This window comes from Rhineura floridana, chromosome 4 (assembly GCF_030035675.1).
Source record: "Rhineura floridana isolate rRhiFlo1 chromosome 4, rRhiFlo1.hap2, whole genome shotgun sequence".
Classification (NCBI taxonomy): Eukaryota; Metazoa; Chordata; class Lepidosauria; order Squamata; family Rhineuridae; genus Rhineura; species Rhineura floridana.
The window spans coordinates 175,571,806-175,597,066 of record NC_084483.1 but is presented as its reverse complement, the minus strand read 5'-3'; the positions used below and the strand labels follow the sequence as shown (position 1 = coordinate 175,597,066).

At 44.5% G+C, this 25,261-nt stretch overlaps 1 protein-coding gene across 1 annotated transcript in view; it reads right to left on the bottom strand.

The window, feature by feature from the left end:
• Positions 1-25,261, bottom strand: part of KCNH1 (potassium voltage-gated channel subfamily H member 1) — a 399,525-nt gene that overhangs the window by 319,423 nt on the left and 54,841 nt on the right. The window contains exons 2-4 of the mRNA XM_061626447.1: positions 24,107-24,230; positions 22,933-23,039; positions 6,217-6,345 (exon numbers count right to left, since the gene is read on the bottom strand). Coding sequence (XP_061482431.1) covers positions 6,217-6,345; positions 22,933-23,039; positions 24,107-24,230 — 360 coding nt within the window. The remainder of the gene's footprint in view (positions 1-6,216; positions 6,346-22,932; positions 23,040-24,106; positions 24,231-25,261) is intronic.

Genomic DNA, 25,261 nt, shown 5'->3' with positions numbered 1-25,261 from the left:
GGACATGAGTGGGGAGGGTGCAAGTGTGCTTGCCGGTTTCCTATGGGCATGTGGTTGGCTACTGTGAGAACAGAATGCTGGACTAGATAGTCCTTTGGTCTCTTTCAGCAGACACTTCTTATGTTCTTATGAAGAGGGAAAGGAAATGGAGGCAGAGTGAGACTAGGGTCAAGAAGAGGGTCTGCACAAGATTTCCATTCAGACCAAATCATGGCATTGTTTGTAGCTATGCAGTAGGTCTCTCTCTCTCTCTCTCTCTCTCTCTCACGCACACACACACACACACATCCAGAAAAGAAATTTGCCGTGAATTAATTGTGGGTGAGTATGGTGCAGACTGAAGCTTCTCTTTGCATGACTGTAGTGGACTGACTCATTTATGATTTGAATGCAGAAAGTATCAAGAATCTTTTATTGCAGACTGCAATCATATGAAAATTGCTCTGGCTGCATGAAGAGGAATTCTCACGAGCAGCTTGCCATGCAGAACAACCTCCACAGAGTTGTTTGTTCAGCTAGATACATGCATGAAGGCATGTTTGAATGTAGGCAAAGTATATTCAGTGTGAATCCATGTGTTTAAACACAGAGTATCTGGGGAATGAACAACTGTCATGATAATTAAGACTTGTTGACTGTGACATTGGCAGCACAATCCTGTGCATATCTACTCAGAAGTAAGTTTCACTGAGTTCAGTCAGACTTACTCCAAGTAAGTGTTGCATGAAAGTTGGAAAAGGGCCATAGCTCAGCAGCAGAGCATCTGCTGTGCATGCAGAAGGTCCCCAGTTCAGTCCCCAATATCTCCAGGTAAGACTGGAGAGAACCCAGTCTGGAACCCTGTATAGCCACTGCCAGCCAGTGTAGAGAATACTGAGCTGGATGGACTAATGGTCTGACTCAGTATAAGGCCGCTTCCTATGTTCCTAAGTGTGTTCAGGCACGCAGCGTAAAACCATGTGCTTGGTGGATCAATTGTATTAACCACTGGTGCTGGCCATGGTGCTGAACTAAATGGCTTGGTTTAAATGCCCTTTTGTAAAGATGCGGCCACAGACTGCAGCATTTAACATTTGTGCTAGATTCAAACAAGTAGCAGCTTTTTAAGAAAGAGGTTTTTGCTCAAGTGGAATGGATTCAAATACAAGACAATACCAGCAGTGAGAGTTCCCATTCTGAAAACAATGTCTAAATGCTTTATCTCATTACAGCCCCTGTATAGTACTGCCTGATAAGAGAAAGGCTAGAATATTATAGAAAAAATAAGAGGATACGAATTCTCATCGAGCATGTAAAATAGCAAGAATGAAGAGAAGAAAACCAGAGGGAAGGCCAGAATCAGTAACATCTATAATGGGACAAGGATTGAGGATGTCCCATCATACCTAGAATGCAGGAATCCGTGTGTATATCCTCTTAATCTTATTACAACACACCACTACAGAAGCCTAAGAGACATGGCTGTCTCCTGTACACATAAAATAGACTAGGACTGATTATTCTCATTAGTCAGTGAAGACAGATGAAAATGCAATAGACTTAGACTATTGCATCGAATGCAAATAGTACAGAAAACATTTCATTTGGAAAATTCCTTTTAGCTGTGGGATGACCTTAAAAAAGAAGCAGAAAATTCAAGATTGGGACTACACAAAATTAGACTCTCTCCATGTTATACAGTGTGACAATCCAAAGACCTGCGACATTAGTTTTTCTGTGAACCCTGTGCAGCCTGATCCTAGTCATACTTACTCAGAAGTCCCATTATATTCAATAGGACTTACTCCCAAAGAAGTGTACAGAGGTTTACAGGCTTAGACTTACTTTTCTCCAACAGGAGCTCCCCGCCCCCACCCCTATGAGGCGAGCTGCTTTTGAAAGCAGGAAGAGTTTCAACAGTAGATTATTCTATGCTGTGAGGCAAGCTAGGGAGGCTATTCATTTTTTTTTTAATTCCAAAATTTGATGGAGCTGTCAGAAGCCTATTGTGTGAACCTCAGCAACTCCTTAGATCCCAGCCTAATGACATACACACTAGTAAAATGCATCCCCAAATCTCACATTCAGAACACTAAGCTTTACTCACATGCATCTGTTTTCAACAACACCTTGATCAAAGCTAATCAATGGGGAAAAGCACGTGCTTTGCACACAAAAGGTCCAAGGTTCACAGAAGGTCATAAGGATAGGGCCATGAAAGGCCCCTACTAGAAAACCTGGAGAGCCGTTACCAATCAGTGTAGACAATACTGAACTAGATGGACCAGTGATCTGATTCTGCTTAAGGCTGTTTCCCTATGCTCCTATTGCTAATCCGCTGTTCTGCAGCATCACCACAGTCTGTGCTTTTTGCCCTGAATGACTGATGAGCACTGAGAATATTCAGCCGTTGTTCAGAGTCTGGTTAACTATGACAGGGAGCAGTTGAACAGCTCATCCAAGGTGTGAGCAAGACCAACTGTTGCTCAGCACAGACTGCTTTGAAGCTAACAGAAAGACACACAAACCTTTGGACTAAGATAATTTATTCAAAACTCAGCTGAGAACATATGAAGCCATCTTATACTGAGCCCAATCTTATACTGAGTTCATCTAGCACAATACTCCTTATTGAAGGTAGGATCCAGCCACTGTCAGGAGTGGTTGGATCTATGTATAGATCAACTGAACTACAGGTGGAAGCTTCACAGTGAAATACTGTTAGGTCAGGTGTGGGGAACCTTTGGCATTCCAGATGTTGCTGAACTACAACTCCCATCAGCCCCAGCAAACATGGTCTATGGCCATGGATGATGGGAGTTGTAGTTCAGCAACATCTGGAGGGCCAAAGGCCTCCCACACATGTGTGACAACCTAGCCTGACACCATCCACTGAGACTGGCTGTTAGATTCTGCAGAAGAGGAAGAAGTATAAGAGGAATTCTTGCTTCTGCTGAGCCTTGCTTGAGCAATACGTGTGGCCTGGAGAGGGTTCCAAGGGCCAGACAGAGGGGGCTGCAGGGCCACATTTGACCCCCCCCCCCGGATCTGAGGTTCTGCATCCCTGCTGTAACGCCATCCTCCCTCCTCAAGGAGCAATGAGACCATGGAACAGGGATGTAAGCGGCACTTGAAAAAGTGGCAAGAGGCAAAGCACACAAAGTTGGAGTAAACCCCCAAATCCCTCCCAAAACTTTAATGGAGGAGTCTAAGGCACTTTCTGATCTATTTTGGGGCAACTATTGTGTCAGAAGTTGCATGTGACTCTTTCATACATGGTGCTTGGACTAGCTACAGGATTTCCACTGCCCTGCACAAGGCTGGACTGTGCCCCAGAGTGAGAACTTTTTAACACTTGTCTCTTGTCTCTGTCAAATGTAACTGGTCTGAACAATTTTTCAAGGTCCTGTGTTTGGTATATGCCCTTCTATAAAAGCCCATTCATTTAATTTACGAGGTGATCGTACATTCTAGGCAGCTTCGAAAAGTGAATCGTTTCCATGATATGCACACCAAAAAGTAGCCAATAATTAGAAGCTTATGGCATACAACAGATCTATAATTTCTGAAGGCATTGACATTTATAGCTGTTGGAAGTGGGACAAGAGCAACTCCTGTTTGGGTTCTTTTGTTTGTATTCCAGAAGGAAGATGGAGGTAGGGTCCTCCAGCTGGCTAGGCTTGCCTACCTTTAACTGTGCTCTTCTCTACCTAACTTCCTTCCATTGTAAACTAATATGCTCAGGGAAGCTGACCTGCCCCTCCTTCCTTTGTCTTCTCTGACTGTCTGAGGAAAGAGGAGACATATTTGTTTTTGCTCTCTCTCCTGAGCCATGAGGGCAATCCCCAAGTCTGGGCATTGCATCTCCAACTTAGTTAGTTAGAACTAGGTATGCCTTTCCTATCTACTATGTATTTCTATAAATAAAGTAGCTTTTCTTATTTTTCTAAGTCTTAAGTCTCAGTGATCTAAATGCAGGGTAAAAGCCTGCTACTAAGGTAAATACACACAATGGCACACCTGTAGCTCAGACGCTGAGTATCTCTGCATATTTCCATAACAATAGTATCTGCACACAAACAAACAACAGTTTCTTCATACTGTTTCACGTGTCTCTCTCTGTGTCATCTCAAGATAACAGGTCCCTGTTCACTAACACTAGGCTTCAGAAGGTCACAATCACTTTGGCAGATCTACATGTTTATGGGAAGCTATTCAGTAGCTGTGCCAATTGCCGTCTTTGGTTGCATCAACAGTGATCACAGCTATGACGCAGGGAGTCATAGATCTTAACGTGTTCTAGTTACTTATTGACTGGATAACTTTTTATCTTGTCATGTTATTGTCTGTCTTGATTTAAATGCAGTTTCATTGAGGTCTGTTTTATGGGATTACATTTCTATTGATTTGTACCATATTTTATCGTTAACCAATTTGAGAGCTTTGTCTAGGATTTAATTTTGCAATCAATAATAATAAACTACAATAACAATCCTGCTATGTACACATTAGGCTGAGAAAGAATGACTTCCTGAAAGCCACCTAAGTCAACGTCATAGCTGAGCAGGGATCCAAGCCCAGCCTTCCCAAATTCTAAGTACCACCCCCTCTTGCTGGACAGTTCTCTCTAGGGCGCACATTTGTTCTCTCCTCCCCTCCCCGTTGTTGGGCTGAGTTACCGTAAGCTTACCAGGCAGCCCAGCAGACAGCAGGAGTGATGGTAGAGTAGGGTACCTGGCAACAACAGACCTTGGAAACAATGAAAGGAGGGCCAGGCTGCTGCTGCTGCTGCCTGAAGTAGGTAGCTATTTAATTCCTCCACAATTGGCTGTGTGGCTTAGGAATTATGCTATGTCAGGGCAGACCAATGGATTTTGTGAGGAAATTCCAGTGGTGGTTTGTTGTAAGCACCAACAGATGACCAATGCTTCTCTCAGCACCAGAAAATCTTTTACAGGGACCCACCCTAAGTTCAGTTGAGGCAGGTGTCAGTGGTGATGGGCCCTGGTGAGATCTCAGAGCCCTTGCATCTGCCCAACCACACCATGTGCAGATGCCACAGCTGTCTCCCTACAGAGCTATAGTCCTTCCCCATTGTATTGCAACCGCTCTTATGTTTACCTGCATCACCTTATACAGCTCAGCTCTGTGTGGAGGCCCACAGTGTACACTCTAAGGTATGCCACAACCAAGCCAATGAAAATATTTTGAAATCATGACATATAAATAAGGTTGTTCAAGACACAACACATGCACACAGAATTTAAGACAGGGAATCCTCGCCAACTGCCAGGAAATTTAATACGAATGGAAAAAACTGGAAAACATCTGTTCTCACACAACACCAAGTGAGGGCAAAGTGAGAATCTGGGATTTGAATCAGGAACAATATGGACTCAAGATGGTCTTAAACTTGAAGATGATGGTGCACTATTATCTAGGTTAGCTAGCTTTTCAGGTGGCCTAGGCACTGAGGCCTGCCTCTGAGGCCCTTTTCATAACCTTGTATCTTAGGGCAATTCACTTTGTGGGGCTAAAGACAGGGCCTTCTCTATGGTAGTCCCCAGATTATGGAACTACCTCTGCAGACAGGGGTGCCTCAATGCTACAAAATTTTAAACAAGCCTTAAAACACGCATCTCTTAATAATTAAGGCCTTTTGTTAAGGAGTTGCCCCAGAAGGGGGCATGCCCAGATACCAGTGCTGTTTTTATATGCTCATTTTCATGCATCTGAAGTGGCCCATGTTTTAAAGCATCCACTTTTGCTTTTAGGTTTGTTGTTGGTATTAGTATTGTGCTTGATGCTTTAACATGCCTTGAGAAGGCTGTGCCCAAAAAGGTGGCATATAAATGCTTTGATAAATAAATAAAACCAGTCCAATAGTTCCTTCATCTGCAAAAATTCAGACTGTGAAGCTCTTCCTGGCATGGCAATAAAAATAATTGCCTGCTAATTCCTGCAGATCAAGCTACTGCTGAAGGCTCTGGTGTGGTCCTGGCTGAAAAATTGGCAACCCTAATCTCATTAGACTGAATACCAGTCAGGAACAATGCTGCTGTATATATTATAAAGATGTTTAACAAGCATAGTCTACCTGTAGTTACATCAGACTGATTCACTGTAGTTCTGTGAACAAAGCAAAAATCTCTGTGAAATGAGTTTACACTTAATTTTTTGAAATAGAAAATAAATGATTTTTTTAATATGCATTTCTTTAAAAAGCAAACAACAAACCTTTGGATGAGTCATCCTCTATAGGCTGTTTGAAAGCTGTTATGTCACTGAAAGTGCAAAGAAATAAAACAACTTTGTCCTGTTCATTTCGAATGGGAGCAATTTTCACAAAGAACCAAACAGGAGTCCCTGGAGGGAAAACAACATGGAAAAGCTGGTCAATGACATAAAAGCTGTACAACATGCCAACCATATTGTTTTACTAGACTGCAAACTTATGCTCACTTACCTGGGAGTGAGTAGCATTGAACTCACCGGGCCTTACTTCTCAGTAGACTTGTACGGCACAGGTGGGCAATGGCCTATGGGCCACATGCGTCCTTCAGCTACTCTCTTTGAGGTTGACTGATCCCCAGGGAGCCTCACTTACCTTTCCCTACTATCTAGCAAAGTCATCAGCTGGATGGCGGGGAAAAGATTGCTAAGCAGCGCGGGGTCAGCAATCTTTTGCACTTCAGGGCCTAGTCTCCCAGTTCAGCCAAGATTGCTGTCTCCATGCTGCTCCTGTGGCTCACCAACCAGGCAGCAGGGGAAGGGGTGTGTGTGTGTGTGTGTGTGTGTGTGTGTGTGAGAGAGAGAGAGAGAGAGAGAGAGAGAGAGAGAGAGTACGGATGTGTGTATGGATGTGAATAAGAGTATATGTGTGTGGCCTGCCCACCACCACTGCCAGCCACAGACACCTACATGTGGCCTCCAAGCAGCCACCCATTGCCACATTTTTGCTTAGAATCATAGAACAGTAGAGTCAAGTCCAATCCCCTGCTCAATGCAGGAATCCAATTTAAAGCATACCTGACACATGTCCTGCTGCCTCTTGAATGCCTCCAGCGTTGGACAGCCCGCCACTTCCCTAGGTAATTGGTTCCATTATCATACCACTCTAACAGTTAGGAAGTTTTTCCTGATGTTCAGCCAAAATCTGGAGGCAAAAAGGTTGCCCATTCCTTTTGTATGGGATTGCACTATTAGCAGTGGGACTGGTTGCTCCATGTCAGTAGGGCAGTGGAATCCACTCTAGTTTTTAATCCAAACTTTGAAGAAGCTCCTTGAAAGTTCAGACTAAAACCAGGAGCAGATTTCACGGCCCCACTGACATGGAGTCACCAGCTGCCACTGGCTGTTAGCAAGAGAAGTCAAGAGACTCCAGCTGCAACTCTGTGCCTGCTTAGTTAATGGGACGAACCTTGAGCAAACATGTGCAGGATTGTGCTGTCAGATTACCTTATCAATCATGTCTCCCACATTCTGGATTAGGACTGGCTGCATATTCTCCGTTTTTCACTTTTCTACATGTAAACTATCCAAATTTTTGAAGACAAACAAAATCAGGTGATTTTTTTCCTGCATGCCTGATACCACTTCAGCTTGCAAATGGTGAACTGCAGGTTTGAACATGACCCCATGGAAAAGAAGTCTCTCTGTTTATAGAAAACTAGACAAAAAGGTTCTCGGCTAGCCTTCTTCCCGTCGTGGCAGAAAGGTTTGAAGGTGGGGGGCCACTGAAGCATGGGATTCCACCATTTGCAGTCCAGGGAAAGGCCTATTGTTTGATTCTGCTGCACCCGTAGATCGGCTTTAATTCCTGTAAACAAGAAGCTATTCAGAGGTAAATTTCCTGCACAATCTGAAGTCTCAATCTTTATTAAAATGTGAAAAGAATCACTAACCTTCCCACTAAGAACACATTCCTAGATTAAGTTCCTACATAAAAGCCACTAAGACACACGATTGATGGAGCTATTAAAAGTAGTGGCAGTTATAACATTGAAAGAAACTGTCCAGCCAGATTATTTCTATGGTTTGCTAGTATTCTACAGCATTCCATATGTCATACATGAGGAGATATCTTCACGATCTTTCAAAATACTAGGAGCCAAGGAGAGCGAGCTTTTTATCAGACACTTAACATTCCCTGCCAAAAAGGAAACATGGATGTGATCTGTTTGTAAGCATTTCAGTGTCATGCAGAGGTTAGAACAGGGCACAGGAACCAGTGGCCCTCCAGCTATTGTTGGACCTACAGCTCTCATCACTTCTGACCATTGGCTATGCTGGCCGGGGCGGATGAAACTTGGACATCTGGAGGGTCACCGGTTCCCCATATCTGGGTTAGAGTGTTGAACTAGGCATCTCCACTCAGCCATGTAGCTTTCACTTTGGGTCAGTCACTATCTCTCAGCCTTAATAGATCACACAGGCTTGTTTTGAGGACAACATATGCGGGGGAAGAGCTACGCTTGCTATCTTGAACTCCTTGGAGGACTGGCAGGATAAAAATGTAATCATTGTGTCGACTGAAAAAGTTCCAGCAAGGGCCATTTGCTGATATAGTCAAATCAGTACATTCTGTGCACAAGTGGAAGATGTGAACAGGCTTGGGGAAAATGCATCCTTTGCAGTAATACAAAAAAAAAATTAGGGGGGAAAACCCAATGAGGACTGAGCGGGCTATGGAAGCTCACTGTTGGGAGTGGGTAGCAAACTGGAGAAAATGGGGATGGAGTGGAGTGGCTGGAATCCAGAACAGGGAGCACTCTGCACTGCAAGATTTTGTTGCAGGACCCATTCTGCCAGTGATGCAGCTATCTTCATGGACATTTGGTTAATCTTCAGCAAAAGCACACTCCTGTGCTTCTGATGATCAACAGCAATGCCAGGGCACCAGCAAAGAAGTACCCCATTTCCTTGGCCTTGCTGGATCCCGTTGGAATCCCAGAGTTTTACTGTTTGGAAGAAGTCCAACATGATAAGGGATGGCATGCACATTTTCTTCTGTTCAAAAACTTGTTTGAACAGAGACTAGAGTGGTCCAAAAGAAATGGGGATGTTCATCAAGGGAAATCATGCTTTCATCATGCCACTTTCAACTTCTGTCTATAGCAAGTCACAAATTGTAGAAATTCAAGTCATAAAATACCACTGCTGAAATACAACTGTGGGGGGAGGAGGGCTCTTTGGCCCCAGTGGCCCCTGTAATCACATAGCCTGGGCTGTGTATACTCTGTTCAGCATATGGATACCCTGCATTGAAATAATTAATTTTATTGATTGATTGATTGATACCCAGTCAATCACTGCACTCTGCAGCTGAGCGCCTCCTGCAGACACCATCTTATCAGGAGGTCCATTCTGCACAACTTAGGAATCGGACCTTTAGTGTAGTGGCCCCAACCCTTTGGAATTCCCTCCCCATAAATATTAGACAGGCACCATCTCTGTTATCTTTTCGGTGCCTATATTGAAGACCTTCCTCTTTCAACAAGCCTTTCAAGTTGATACCTTATCCCAGTTTGTGTCTGTGTTGGAATTGCTTTTTAATATGTTTTTTAAACCACTTACACCCATATGTACCTGCCCAGGATTTAAGATAATCTGCCTCTGGTCTCCTCTGCATGCTTGGAATGAAAGACATTAGACATGCGGGCATCCGGGAGAGAGCTTTTTCAGCTGTGGGCCCCAAGCTTTGGAACACCCTACCCCAAGAAGTCCTCTCTGCTCTCTCCCTGATGGTTTTCCAGAGACTTCTGAAAACAATCTTGTTCCAGAGAGCCTTTGGGAGGGACTGAAGGTAGAGCCTGACACTGATTTTATGGTTTTATGCCTTCTATGTTAAATTTTACCCTTGTAGTCCCTTTTAGTACCACTCCCTATATATATGTATATGCAGAGCTTGGAAAAGTTACTTTTTTTGAATTACAACTCCCATCAGCCCCAGCCAGCATGGCCAGTGGATTGGGCTGATGGGAGTTGTAGTTCAAAAAAGTAACTTTTCCAAGCTCTGTTTATATGTGTGTGTGTGTGTATAGTATTTTAATTGTATTTTATGTATTTTAATTTATTTTAATGTTTTTGTGATTTTATTGTTTACAATTTTATTATGTACATGTTTGATTTTATTTTTATAAGCCGCCCTCAGTGCCCTGTTTTGAAAGTTTTTAAAAAAATGTTTCTAAAGATGTTTTGTTTTAATGTATTTTAAAGTCTGCTTTTATGATGTTTTAAAATGTTTTTAGTGCTTCTGTTTGCTGCCCTGGGCTCCTGCTGGGTGGAAGAGTGGGATATAAATAAAATAATAAAATAATAAATAAATATTTGTTTATTAGCGTATTTATATCCCATCTTTCAAGTGTAAATACGCCACTCAGGGTAGCTGATTCAAATTCTCTTCACGATAAAATCCTGACTCACAACATGTATAAATTATGCTGCTTATTTTTCATAACTTACCCTATTTTTGCTAATTATAGAGAAAGATGCCAGGAGAACCCATCAAGGTTGGATATGAGATTTGGAGGGCTCAGAAGGTTTGCTCCAAAGAGGAGGCAAGTTTTCCAAGCCCCAAAATTTCCCTAGGACTGCAGAGCTGAAAGCAGCACACTCTGGCCACCTACTACCAGCTAGGGTACCAAGGCAAGTGGGAGTTCCACTCCTGCCTCCCAAGAAGAACATGACAGCAAGATGGAGACCAACCTGGCCCCATCCATCAGCCAAAGAAGGAGCAACTGCAGGGAGATTGCTTCCCTCTCTCCTTGCCAGAAAGAACACTCTGCTCTGACTGACAGTTGCCCTGGGACTGCAAAAGCAAGCGGAAAGGACACTCTGGTCCCATCCATCAAGCAAAGGAACAAGAGCCATCAATTGCTACTCAAGCAAGCACACTAGCAAGGAAAGATCAGCCTGGCCCCATCTAAGTAAAAATGCCTGCTTATAGCTCACCAGTTTCTTCAGGCCTTAAAGAACTTGTTTCCCCTTTCTACTTTTTCCCTCCAGTTCCCTTCTCTTGTATGTCTTTTTATGTGAGCCACTTTGGAACACAACAATTGCCTGAAAAGCAGGAAAGCTTGGAGGGTGGCAACAAGGGAGAGGGCCTTCTCAGTGGTGGCCCCCAAATTATGGAATGATCTTTCTGACGAGGTGCGCCTGGTGCCGTTATCTTTTCGGCACCAGGTCAAGACTTTTCTCTTCTCCCAGGCATTTTAGCATATGTTTTTAAATTGTTTTAAATTGTTTTAAATTGTGTTTTAAATTATTTTTAAAAGATGTGTTTTAAATTTGTATATTTGTTTTTAATGTTTTTAGTTACTGTAAACTGCCCAGAGAGCTTTGGCTATGGGGCAGTATATAAATACAATAAATAAATAAGCAAACAATATAGTAAATAAATACCAATAAAATTCCTCTATGGTTTGGATGAACATCTGAGCCAAAGATTAATTCCTGGTTTGTTCACAAAACCCAAACCACTTCCCATCTTCTGCCTACCCAGCTTCCCCAAACCTCCTTTCTTCCTTCCCTTAAATCATATTTACCTGGGAATAGGTCACACTGAATTCAGTGAAACTTACCTCTGAGTAGACTTGTATAGGATTGCACTGTTTGTCACGAACACTACCCTAGCTAGATGCACCAACTACACACTACACCTGCTACAGAGACTTAGACACGTGTCATCTCTCCTTCAATTACTGGGTATGGCAAAGCCAGTGTGGCAAAGAGGTTAGAGTGTTGGACTACAACCTGGGAGACCAGGGTTCGAATCCCCACACAGCCATGAAGCTCACTGGGTGACCTTGGGCCAGTCACTGCCTCTCAGCCTCAGAGGAAGGCAACAGTAAAACCACCTCTGAATACCACTTACCATGAAAACTCTATTCATAGGGTCTCCATAAGTCGGAATCGACTTGAAGGCACTACATGGCAAAGCACACAACTGAATTTTGGTTACATAATAGTTACAGCTGACCTTTGAAACTCCCTCAATCAATATTACAGTATTCATTTTTAATGCTGTTGCTGTACATGAGGCAGGAGCCATATATTCTGCCCATGATTCATTAGCAAGCAAGTTGAGTGCTTGTGACTGGTAAGGGTTATACAGGTCACACAGATGAAACAAAGTTTTTAAACACACAAGCCAACTGAATTATCTTGCATCTTAACTGACTGTGTTTAAGATTAATGCACAGGAAAGTCTGTGTGGGACTAACTGCTCCATCTTAGTAAAGCAGAATAAGTAGAGAATAGGGGGGAAGTCGTTCTATGGAGCTTTGCAGGATGGCCCGTTGGCATAGTGCAGTTATACTGATAGATCAAGCAAAGCTATTTCCGATGTCTTAAAACACTTCTGCCTTCACACTTGTCTGCCATTGAACCCATTTGTGGGCTAGCTGGGAACAGGGTCAATAGGTTAGAACTTTACATGTTAAGATGAAGAAATCCCATTTCAGTCCCTGAGGAAGAATCAGAAGGGGCTGCCGTTACTCTGTTGGACTAGAAATCTGAAAAGCGATTAAAGAAAAGACATAAGTCTTCAGCCCAACAGCTATTTTGAAAAGATATATGCAACTCTTTGTAGTTTGTTGTTATGTGCCGTCAAGTCAATTACGACTTATGGCAACCCTATGAATCAGTGACCTCCAAGAGCATCCGTCATGAACCACACCGTTCAGATCTTGTAAGTTCAGGTCTGTGGCTTCCTTGATGGAATCAATCCATCTCTTGTTTGGCCTTCCTCTTTTTCTACTCCCATCTGTTTTTCCAAGCATTATTGTCTTTTCTAGTGAATCATGTCTTCTCATGATGGGTCCAAAGTATGATAACCTCAGTTTCATCATTTTAGCGTCTAGTGATAGTTCTGGTTTAATTTGTTCTAACACCCAATTATTTGTCTTTTCCGCAGTTCATGGTTTGCGCAAAGCTCTCCTCCAACACCACATTTCAAATGAGTTGATTTTTCTCTTACCTGCTATTTTCACTGTCCAACTTTCACATCCATACATAGAGATCGGGAATACCATGGTCTGAATGATCCTGACTTTAGTGTTCAGTGATACATCTTTGCATTTGAGGACCTTTTCTAGTTCTCTCATACCTGCCGTCCCCAGTCCTAGCCTTCTTCTGATTTCTTGACTATTGTCCCCGTTTTGGTTAATGACTGTGCCGAGGTATTGCTAATCCTTGATAAGTTCAATATCCTCATTGTCAACTGTAAAGTTACATAAATCTTCTGTTGTCATTACTTTAGTCTTTTTGATGTTCAGCTGTAGTCCTGCTTTTGTGCTTTCCTCATCAGCATTCGTTTCAAATCATTACTGGTTTCTGCCAGTAGTATGGTATCATCTGCATATCTGAAATGACTGATATTTCTCCCTCCAATTCTCACACCTCCTTCATCTTGGTCCAATCCCACTTTCCATATGATATGTTCTGCATATAGATGAAAAAAATAGGGTGATAAAATACATCCCTGTCTCACACCCTTTCCCAATTGGTTTCTCCGTATTCTGTCCTTACAGTAGCCTCTTGTCCAGAGTATAGGTCGTGCATCAGGACAATCAGATGCTGTGGCACCCCATTCCTTTTAAAGCATTCCATAGTTTTTCATGATCTACACAATCAAAGGCTTTGCTGTAATCTATAAAACACAGGGTGATTTCCTTCTGAAATTCTTTGGTCCGTTCCATTATCCAACGTATGTTTGCAATATGATCTCTGGTGCCTCTTCCCTTTCTAAATCCAGCTTGGACGTCTGGCATTTCTCACTCCATCTATGGTAAGAGCCTTTGCTGTAGAATCTTGAGCATTACTTTACTTGCATGGGATATTAAGGCAATAGTTTGATAATTACTGCATTCCCTGGGATCCCCTTTCTTTGGAATTGGGATGTATATTGAACGCTTCCAGTCTGTGGGCCATTGTTTAGTTTTCCATATTTCTTGGCAGATTTTTGCCAAAATTTGCACAGATTCTGTCTCAGGTGCTTGTAGCAACTCTGTTTGTTCCTGTAGATTTGTTTCTTCCAAGTATTTTAAGAGCAGCCTTCACCTCACATTCTAAAATTTCTGGTTCTTCATCATACAGTTCCTCTATGAATGACTCTGCCATCCTTGCATCTCTTTTATAGAGTTCTTCTGTGTATTGCTTCCATCTTCCTTTTATTTCACTTTTAAAAGTGTAGCTGGAGGCAGGGGAAGGAAGCACTGGAGAATTTTACACTCCGCTGCCCCCATGCAGTTCTCAAATAAATTCTTGGGGTGTGTTGTGCAACAGAATTATACTAATGCTAACAGGACTTATAGGAAAGCTGAATGGTAGCGTATCTACCTGGCCTGCAGAAGGTCTCAGATTCAGTCCCAGCAGCTCCAGGTAGGGCTGAGAGGGACGCCTGCCTGAAACCCTGGAAAGCCACTGCCAGTCAGGGTAGACAATACTGAGCAAGATGGACCAATTGCCTAACCTGGTATAAGGCAGCTTCCTATGTTCCGAAGCATATCTTCCTATGTTACATTCACCTTTTGGGTTCAGGAAGGATTTACCTGCTCTATGTAACAAGAAAAGGAGAAATTATTCCCTGCCTCCGGCCATCAAAAATGTCCACAGATGTTGCTGGGGTTATTAGAACAGAATTTTATGAAAAGCAACACTGTCACTGTTAATAATAAGAAAGCACCTTAATGTGGTAGGCCAGGCCCATGCGGCAGCCTCGGACAGCTGTTTGTGCCCAGCGCCCTGGTGGGGCCTCTGCTCTCTTTGCCTGTCATTGAGTTGTGTCCAACTAAGTCGTCTCACTCATGCAAGGTCTTCCACTTGTGCAACAGAACTTCCCCTTCCTCTCTTCTGCACCCCCAACAAATCTACTCCAAAAGGTTAGAGGAATCTCCAGACCAGATTTGGGGGGTGCGCAGGGGAGAAGGAGAGGGAAGGGAAGTCCTGCTGCACAATCAGAAGCCTTAATTGCACGAACAGGACAACTTTGTTGCATACATCCCATTAGCTCTGGCTCCACCTACCGTTTGTAGGTCTCCCTGCTTTACACCCTACCAGTCCCAATGGGCACCAACCACCACTGGTGGTCTTCTTTGTCCCGTGCAGCATAACTCATTTGATTGAGTCACCTGAGCAATTACTCTTTGCTTTCCAAGCATCTGTAGCACTTTGGTGGTCAACTTGTGGGTATGAAGCACATAGGTTGCAGAGCTCCCTGGCACCTTTGGGCAGAAGCAGGAGGCCTCACTACCTTGGCTACACCATAACATCAGGGCAAGGTTCCTGCCTGCCTCACACTGTTGCGCTGCTGCTTACTCCTCAGCTCAGTAGCCAGGACACAAGTCCACACCAAGGCACCTGAGTGGGGCAGGTGGGGAATAGTGGGAACACGAGGCAAAAAAGATGCTCTAGTATCCTGCTCCTGTACCTGTCTGATGAGGAAGGCTAAGGTTCATTTCATCACAGCAATGGAGCATTCACCAGAACAAATGGAATCATGGACCATTCCTAGTAGGGAAAGACTTTGCATTCTCTAAAGCAGGGGTGGGGAACCTGTGGCCCTCCAGATATTACTGGACTGCTGCACCCATCAACCCTAACCAGTGACCATGCTGGTTGGAGATGAAGGGAGCTGGGAGTCCAACAACAACTGGAGGTCTACCAGTTTTTTTTAATTTATTTTATTGATTTATTTATTTAATTTATATCCCCCCTTCCTCCCAGGGTGATAAATAAAAACACCAAAAGCACTTTAAAACATCTTAAAAACAAAAGACTTTAAAACATAAAACAAAACATAAAAACATCATTAAAAATTTTTTTAAACATCTAAATATTAATTCCAACACAGATACAGACTGGGCTAAGGTCTCCACTTAAAAGGCTTATTGGAAGAGGAAGGTCTTCAGTAGGCACCAAAAAGGTAACAGAGATGGCACCTGTCTAATATTTAAGGGGAGGGAATTCCAAAGGGTAGGTGCCACTACACTAAAGGTCCACTTCCTATGTTGTGCAGAGCAGACTTCCTGCTAACATGATATCTGCAGGAGCCCTTCACCTGCAGAGCGTAGTGATTGACTGATAAGGGGTAACACAATCTTTCAGGTATCCTAGACCCAAGCCGGGTAGTGCTTTGTGCACCAAAACCAGAACTTTGAACTTGGCCAGAAAACTAATGGGCAGCCAGTGCAATTCTTTCAGTGGCAGGGTAACATGCTGGCAATAACCTGCCCCAGTGAACAGTCACTTGCTGTATTTTGCAGCAGCTGAAGCTTTTGGACAAACCTCAGGGGCAACCCACTTGCAGCCATTACAGTAATCCAGCCTGGAGGTTACCAGTGCATGGACAACAGCGGTCTGGTTATCCCGGTCCAGAAACAGCTACAGCAGTCTTACCAGAAACGGCCGCAGCTGTTTTATCAGCCGAAGCTGGTGAGAGGCACTCCTAGCCACTGAGGTCACCTAGGCCTCTAGCAACAAAGATCGATCCAGGAGCACCACCAGACTATGAACTTGCACTTTCAGAAGGAGTATGACCCCATCCAAAGCAGGCAATTGACCAATTATCCGAACTCGGGAACCACCAACCCACAGCGCCTCATTCTTGCTAGGATTTAGACTCAATTTATTGGCCCTCATCCAGCCCACCACTGAATCCAGGCACCAGTCCAGGGCTTGCACGGCCTCTCCTGATTCAGATGTTACAGATAAATAGAGCTGGGTATCATCAGCATACTACTAACACCTCGCCTCAAATCTTCTGATGACTGCTCTCAGGGGCTTCATATAGATGTTAAACAGCATTGGGAACAAGATGGTACCCTACAGGACAACTGCCAGGAGGCTGAAAGACAATCACCCAATGCTATTATATTAAAATGACCCTGGAGATAGAATTGGAACCACTGTAAAACAATGCCTCCGATACCCATCTCACCAAGTTGGCCCAGAAGGATACCATAGTGAATGGTTTCAAAAGCCACCAAGAGATCAAGTAAGAGTAACAGGGTCACACTCCCCCACCCTTCCCCCAATAAAGGTCATCCATCAGGCCCATAACCAGGCCTGAACCCAGACTGGAATGGGTCGAGATAATCTGTTTCATCCAAGAGTACTTGCAATTGCTACATCACAACCCTCTCAATCACCTTCCATAAGAAGGGAGTATTTGCAACCGGGTGGTAGTTGTCACAAACCAATGGATCCAGAGTGGGCTTTTTCAGGAGTTGGATCACCACCTCTTTCAGGGCAGGTGGGACCATTCCCTCCCACAAAGACATGTTGACCACACCTTGGATCCATCCAGTCATACCCCCTCGGCAAGCTTTAATAAGCCAAGAAGGGCAAGGGTCAATGCTGACTGCATCGTCATAAGCACCTTGTCCATGTCATTAGGCTGCATCAACTGAAACCAATCCCAAGAAGTTGCAGTAGACATCGCACTGGACATCTCACTGGGAGCCGCAGTAGATACAGATGGGGTATCAAGATTGCTACAGAGGCAAGCAATGTTACCCTCAAAGTGCCTAGCAAACAATTCACAGTGGGCCTCTGCAGGGTTTAAAATTCTGTTTCCTGGAGTCGATGTTAACAGACCCCTGACCATATAAAAAAGCTCCACTGGAAGGCTACTTCAGGATGTGATGTAGGCAGAGAAGTGGGCCTTTTTGACTGCCCTCACTGCCACACAGTAGGCACGGTTATGATGTTTCACTCGTGCCCAGTCAGCCTCACAGCATGTCTTTCGCCACTTGAGCTCCATCCATCATCCAGCCTGTTTCACTGCCTTTAATTCACAGGTGTATCAAGGTGCAAACCTGGTTCCACAATTCTGGAAGGGGCACAGAAGCAACCGTGTTAACAGCCTGACGCATCTCTTCGTTCCACAGCATAACAAGGGCTTCAATTGAGTCATCTGCTCTATCTATGGAAACTCCCCCAGGGTGTTCAGGAATCCAGTGGATTCCATTCTTCTCTGGGGGTGGAACATCTTAATCCCTCCACCACCCCTGCAGGGGAGGATTGGAGCCTAAGTCCCATGGTCATCACGGAGGCCATGAAGTCCCGAGCTGGAACACTAGAGTCAGCCTCAGCATGGACATTGAAATCATCCAGGACTATTGTTCTGGGCTCCTCCAATACCACAGTCGAGATGGCCTCCGCCAGCTCAGTCAGAGAAGCTGCTGGGCAGCAGGGCAAACCTAGTTTAGTGTCCCTTTGGCCTGACACCAGGTCCAGGCCCTCAAAGCCACCTCCAAGACAGAGTGGTTTCCTGGTGATAGAGATTAAAGTTCTGTAGAGCACAGCAGCTCCTCCCCCCCCCATCCCTGTAGCCTGTGCAGGTGTTGCACCAAATATCCAAGTGGGCAAATCTGTGTCAGGTCAACTCTTTCCAGCTCACCCACCCGGGTCTCAGTAATGCACACCAAACTGGCATCTCATCCATTATCAAATCATGGATGAGTGTGGCCTTATTGCTTACCGATCTGGCATTAAACAACAGCACAGAACAGGCCGGTTTTCATAGCAGATGAGCAACCAGGAACCCATCCATAGGAGGAGTGGGACCAAGGAACAAGGCATAGATAGCGTTGCCCTCATCTTCCATGGTAGCTCATCACCTCCCCATGGCTATACCTCCCTCTGTTCTTGATCACTGAAACTGGGGTGGCATTACCCATGTCCCTCCTTCCCAAGACTCACACATGATATAAGCAACAACAACAGCCCACCAATAAAACCTATTGGAACAGTTAACAGTTAATTCCCTCAGAGAATTGGAATCAGTATTACTAAGACTACACCACCCAATATCTTTCACACAGGACACATCTACTCCCCCTCATCTCACACCCAGGGAGGGCCACCATTCTGCCAGCTATAGACTCTCACTCTGAAGGCTTCTGGCGACTTTCTCTGATCACACAGTTCACTGTACAGGTTCTCACCCTGCAGAGGAACCACACATGTGCCTTACAACCTCCCCACAACCAATCTCCTTTTGATTAGTTAAAAAAAATAGAAGGGAGTAGTGCCCTCACCCTCGGGATTCCCTAAGTGGATCCGCAAAGGACGATCCCCTTTGGTGTTGTCCCTTTGATGGTGACCCTGGGGGCGGCAGACCCGCTGCCAAATGGCTGCCAGGCTTTTATGCCCCCTGACACAGCCAGGAGCTGATGCAAGAGGCTGCAAGGTTGAATGCAGCCTCTCTCTGGATTCAGGGTCAGGCAAGGGGTTCCATTCCTTATGGCACTTACCAGGGACCTCAGCTGTCCCAGGAGACAACAACCCAGGGGAGCAACAAGCAAGCACCCAGGTGCTCAAATACTCACTCCCAGAGAAGGTCTTCTCCAGTTCCCTGCCCCTGTTACTAAAGTAAAGCTGTAAATGCTCATTGTTATCACTGTGACCAAACTAGTGCATTGGAAGCATGAGTTGAGTGGAACTTTCATGAGACCATCACATGAAAAAGCAAGCATGCAAGGACTTTACCATGCCCTCAGATTCACAACCAAATCCCCGTATATTGCACTAACAATGAATCATGTTTCACTAGCTTTGGCTTGAATTGCAAGGAAAAGCAATGGCTCTCTTGTCATGCCATGTGCCCACATTCTTCTCAGCTCGTCAGATCCACTTGACCCAGAGTCTTAGCACACCACTTAATTGGCCCAGAGCCTCAAATCAGTGCAGAAGCACCTTACGCAGGTCCTTCTGCACAGCTTACTTAGCAGACATATCACTGCCAGGGAAGAGCATGGGAATGCAACTCAATAGTTGAGTATGTGCTTTGCATGCAGAAGGCCATAGGTTCAGTCCCTGGCACCTCTAGTTAAAAGGATCAAGTAGCAAGTGCTGGGAAATATCTTTGCCTGAGACCTCTATTCTGTCAGTCAGAACAGAGAATGTATTAATGTGACAAGTTCACATTAATGTGACCCCACTCAGAGTAGACCCAATGGAACTGATAAACCTAAGTTAGTCGTGTCTGTTAACTTCAATGGGTCTGCTCTGAGATGGCCTAGTATTGAACACCACCCATAGTCTGTCCTGAACATAAGAAAAGCTCTGCTGGATGAGGCCAATGGCCCATCTAGTCCAGCATTCTATTCTCACAGGGGCCAACCAGAAGCCCATGGAAAGCCCGCAATTGTGCTCACCCATGCACGTTCCCCAGCAACTGGTATTCAGAGGCCTATTGACTAGTAGCTAGCATGAATAAGCAACAGGCAATGAAGAACTGCCATCTCCACTTACTGCTGCTCATATTAGCTGGGCTGGGTCCCTCTGACCCATTACAGAAGCCATCAGTTCAACCTGCCCTGTGAAGAAGAGCAACAGGACCATCTGCTTTGGGGGGGATGATATCAATCCCCCCCATGAGCCTATCTGCCACAACAGCATTAACAAGAAGCTGGAAGTTCCAGCTAATACCCAGAAGCCCAAGGTCTCATCCTATAAGGTGAATAACAGCTGGCTGCGTTAACAATGCTTCCAGAGAGGTTGGGTCAAGAGCTACTAAGGCCTGTTTTTCGGACTGTGAAAAGCAGCCCATTTCCATCTAAGCAGGTCATTGTGAGGAACTTGTCACATTAAGAACTGGGTGCCTGTGTTTGTTTGTTTTCCCTTCCCTCCTCATCTCTTTTTCCTTTTGTGTCATGTCTTTTCCGATTGTAAGCCTGAGAGCAGGCATTGTAATTTTTATTGATTTGTGAGCTGCTCCAGAAGCTTTTCGGGATGAAGAGCAGGCTATAAATGTTGTGAGCAAATAAATAAATAGCAGCCATTAATTTGCCTACTCCCCTTTTAAAGCCAACCAAGTTGGTGGCTATCATTACATCCTAGTACAAGGCAGCTTCCTATGAAAATGGCAAACACAGTGTGAATTTTTTTTTGGGGGGGGGGAGGATACATTATTTTACAGAACAAAAGGAGTCTAAAGAATGTGAATGATTCTTCTGGTGTTCCTGTCCTTGCCTAGGGATTGGTGCTGCAAAAGTGCCCCAAGCAGAATCCTGTCTCAGAAGTAGCAGTATTTCAGGCTGAAGCATAATAGGCAGGAAGGGAACAACCTGAACATGAATACAAGATAACAGACAAGGCAATAATAGGGTACAGAGGCATCATTTGGCTCTTGTAAGAGTATACTGAGTCTCTGAAAACTGACAAAGCACCCTACAAGGCTGCCAGATTGCCAACATGCAGGCTTGTAAGTAAGTAAGAACATATTGTAATGAGTTTGGGGGGTTGGAATGGATGATCCCTGTGAGTCCCCTTTCCAGCCTCTGATTTGGAATTCTATGACTTGGGGCTGGCTCTGCTAGCCAGATGAATTTCTTTTGTTAAACAAATAGAGTGGCCAGGTAGTTAATGGGCCTATTAGGTACCCAGCAACTGATGAATGAGCCTGGAAGATCCTTTTGTCATTGAAACTCTTCAGGAGAGCCTTCCCTCCCCCTCCTGGAGCCTAGGAGATGTTTGTGTTTTTAGTTGTGTCTAGAGAAAGGCTGGTGACTGAAGGCAGGCAGAGAGATTGGCTCTCTGCAGCATGGCATTTGGGGTGCCTCCTGCAACCCAGATGGAAAAACTGGATATTGGACTGCTGTGCCTTGAACCCCCTCCATCTTAGGTTCAGGTTGGAATGTGTGTAAATAAATAAACCATATTTCATGAAGACACCACAGACTCCGCTGACCTTCTTCCTAAAGAAAACTAAACCCTAGAGGAACACAGGGACCCCAGAAATCTCACCACTCAGAGATTGGGAAGGCATGCAACAATATGAAAAGCCCTGCTGGATGAAGCCAGTGGCCCATCTAGTCCAACATCCTGTTCTCACAGTGGCCAACCAGATTCCTATGGGAAGCCCCCAAGCAGAACCTGAGAGCAGCAGCGCTCTTTCCACTTGCTGTTCCCAGCAATTGATATTCCAAGGCACACTGCCTTTGACAGTGGAGGGACAACGCCACCATCATGGTGAGTAGCCGCTGATAGCCTTATTCTCCATGAATTTGTCTAATTCTCTTTCAAAGCCATCCATGTTGGTGGCCATCACTGCCTCTTGTGGGAGCAAATTCCATATTTTAACTAGGCCCTGTGTGAAGAAGTGCTCCTTTTTGTCTGTCCTGAATCTTCCAACATTCAGCATCATTGGATGGCCCTGGGTTCTAGTATCCTAAGAGAGGGAGACAAACCTCTTCCCGTCCACTTTCTCCACACCAGTACCACTTGTCAAGTGAGTGTGACCTGTCTCGTCCGCACATCATAGCTGGCCCTGTATGGCAATTTCTGCAGGGAAACCAGGGGCTCACTATACTGGAAGATCAAGACAGAATAAAGTTCTCCTGTCCTTTAGCAGCCCTTTAGGGTTGTGATCTGTGTTCTGGAGAATGCTGGGGTTCCGTGGCATCTGATCATGATTCCTTTAAATAAGAAGATCAGGAAGGACAGAAAGACAGCTTATCTACCATGATTAATCCTCCCCTAAAACCAGGGTGGGGAACCTGTGGCTCTCCAGATGTTGTTGGATTCAGATTGCCAACAGCTTCAGGCCAATGGTCAAGGGTGATGGGAGTTGTAGTTGGGCCACAGGTTCCCCATCCCCGTCCTAAAATATGCAGGCACGGAAGAGACTCAGGTATGTTATTGGGTTTGCTCTCCATGTGTAGAGGGTCCCAAAGAGTCCCAATAGGTTTCAGTAACTCTCTTTATGAACAGGCTATGTACCATTGACTGTATATCATCAATGGCAATCCTATTACTGCATCCCAAATAAAGATATCATTCTCACAATTCACCCCAACAGAAAGTCTACTGATGCCAAGAAAGGGGAGGTAGAGAAATAGTAACCCCAGCACCATTTTCTTGTTAAAACACATTTCACAATTTGCTTGCCTGCTTGCATGTCTATTTCAGCATCACGCTGTTGAAGAGTGCAAAAATTCAACTTACTGTTCTTTTTGTACATCAGGATTTCAAAGGAGTTCATCTCGTAGTTCTCAAATGTCTGTCGAACTTTATCAACTGTCTCTTTGTCCGTCAGCTCTCCATACATAAAACTGCAGGGAAGTGAAAAGATGTTCAAAGTAAGATCACAGTCACAGGAGTACAGTCACATGCAAGGCATGATGACATAAAAGACATTTAAAAAACTGTTTTTGTGGTTATTAGACTCTTACTAGGACTAGTAAGAGTCCTAGGGCCCATTTATTGACAATAACTGTTCCCATGAAGAAGAGACTTTTGTTTGAAACGTATCAGCATTGGGGGTTTTCTAATAAACATTGGTTTATAACATGCTCTTCTTTTTGCTGCATCATTTCTGTGTGCGCACACACATGCACATGCATGCATGTTGCTTTAATAGGAACTGCTCAGAAAACATTGTGAATTCTCAGCTAAGAGGCTAGGTTTGCTTGCAGACAATCTGTTTATTGAGCATTTGTCCTGATTTGTTTGCACAAAAATTGCCAGCATGACATTGTTTCAACTTCCCTAAAGTTAGGGCATGAACAGCATGGGTCATGACCCACTAGCTGAAGACCACTAGTGAACATTGGACTTAGGGGACACCTGGGTGCAAATCCCAGCTCAGTTATGTGGTCATCTTTGATTGAGACACTACCTCTCAAACTAATGTACCCATGAGATTGTTGTGAGTATAAACCTTTTATTTTCTAACTAAGCATCTTAAAGGAAGGAATACAGAAGTGCCACTACCACATTCAATAGTCTCAGGATACGTATAATTCCTGTGTGGTTTGCTGGCATCAAACATGATGAGTCTGCACATATCTAACACTTTCACAGGGATGAGGAACCTGTGGTCCTCCAGATGTTGCTGAACTACAAGTTCCATCATCCCTGGCCTTTGGCCATGCTGGCTGGGGTGGATGGGAACTGGAGTTCAACAACATTTAGGAGCCCAGAGGCTTCCCATTCCTGCTATAAAAACTCCCTCTGGGAGAAGTCCAACTCTCTCAACCACAAACTGCATCTGTGGTTTTTACAACCTGGAGAAAATTAAACTGAAAAACAGGGCAAGCAGATTGTTTTTATTTTGCCTGAGCAAGAAGAGAGCAACATTACAAGTTATTTAACAGAAAGTAAATCTGCACCAAAATACCTGCAGGTGCTGCTTTTTTGCATAACTTCTGCTCTGTGGTATCCCGACAGCTTGCAAAATCCATCATTGCTGTATACTATGGGCCAATCCACTATCTGGGCATTACCCAGGACAAAATTTGTATCTGTTGGAAAAAATACATTTTTTAGATTAAAAAACACACACTCTGTGGTGCAATAATTGATTACACAACAGACCTCACCCCACATACAGGCACGCGCGCACACACACACACACACACATGGGGCAAAATGGTTCCCAGCTCTAACAGGCTCTCCCTCATTCCATTCAAGGACCAGGTAGAAACCTACTTCAGCAATTGAACTGTACTGTCACTGAGTTTATTTTCCATCAAGTCTGCAAGTCTGGAAATCTGTAGCTAGCAGGAGTTATGTCTTTGCCCAGTCTGGGAACGTACAGCCAAGGCCGTTGCCATGGTAGCATCAAGATAGACTGGGAGAGTTCTAGCAGCTATCTGTGTTGAGCTGAGTCTTCTGTGTCATGTCTTTGAACTGAGAACTTCTCTCCTGGGGGGGGAGCAACTCTACATGTAATCTTAAAGCCTTAAGCCATAATGTCTTGTAGTAAAGACTCTTAACCTGATCTAATGCCTCTGTGATGTTTCTTGCTCAACTTAACTCCAATGTAACGTATGCTGTTTCACGCAACAACGCACACACTTCAACAGGGTTATGGGCCCAGATCCACAGCGCGTTACACAAGAGTAAGTTGCTGGTCTGAACGGCAGACGGAGTTCCAGAGGGCAGCTTGATTGATTGTGCCAGACAGAGGTGAGCAACATGGCTGTAAACCTGTCTGGGGGAGGCTTGCCAATGGAAAGATTGACGGAAAAGAATTATGCCAGCTGGAAGCCGAGGATGCGGGCTTTGCTGATAAAAGAGGATTTATGGGACATTATAGATGGACCCCCTCCGGCGGTACTGACCGCGGCCTGGACGCGTAGAGATCAGAAGGCGCAAGCTTTTATACTTCTGGCTCTATCAGACTCTCAACTGTTACACGTGAGAGATGTTACAAACACCAAACAGATGTGGGACGTGTTGGAGGCCCTACATGTGCAACAGACTGCGGGATCTAAATTGTGTTTGGCAAGGAAGCTGTACCAGATGCGCTTCACGGGTAAGTGCGAAATGA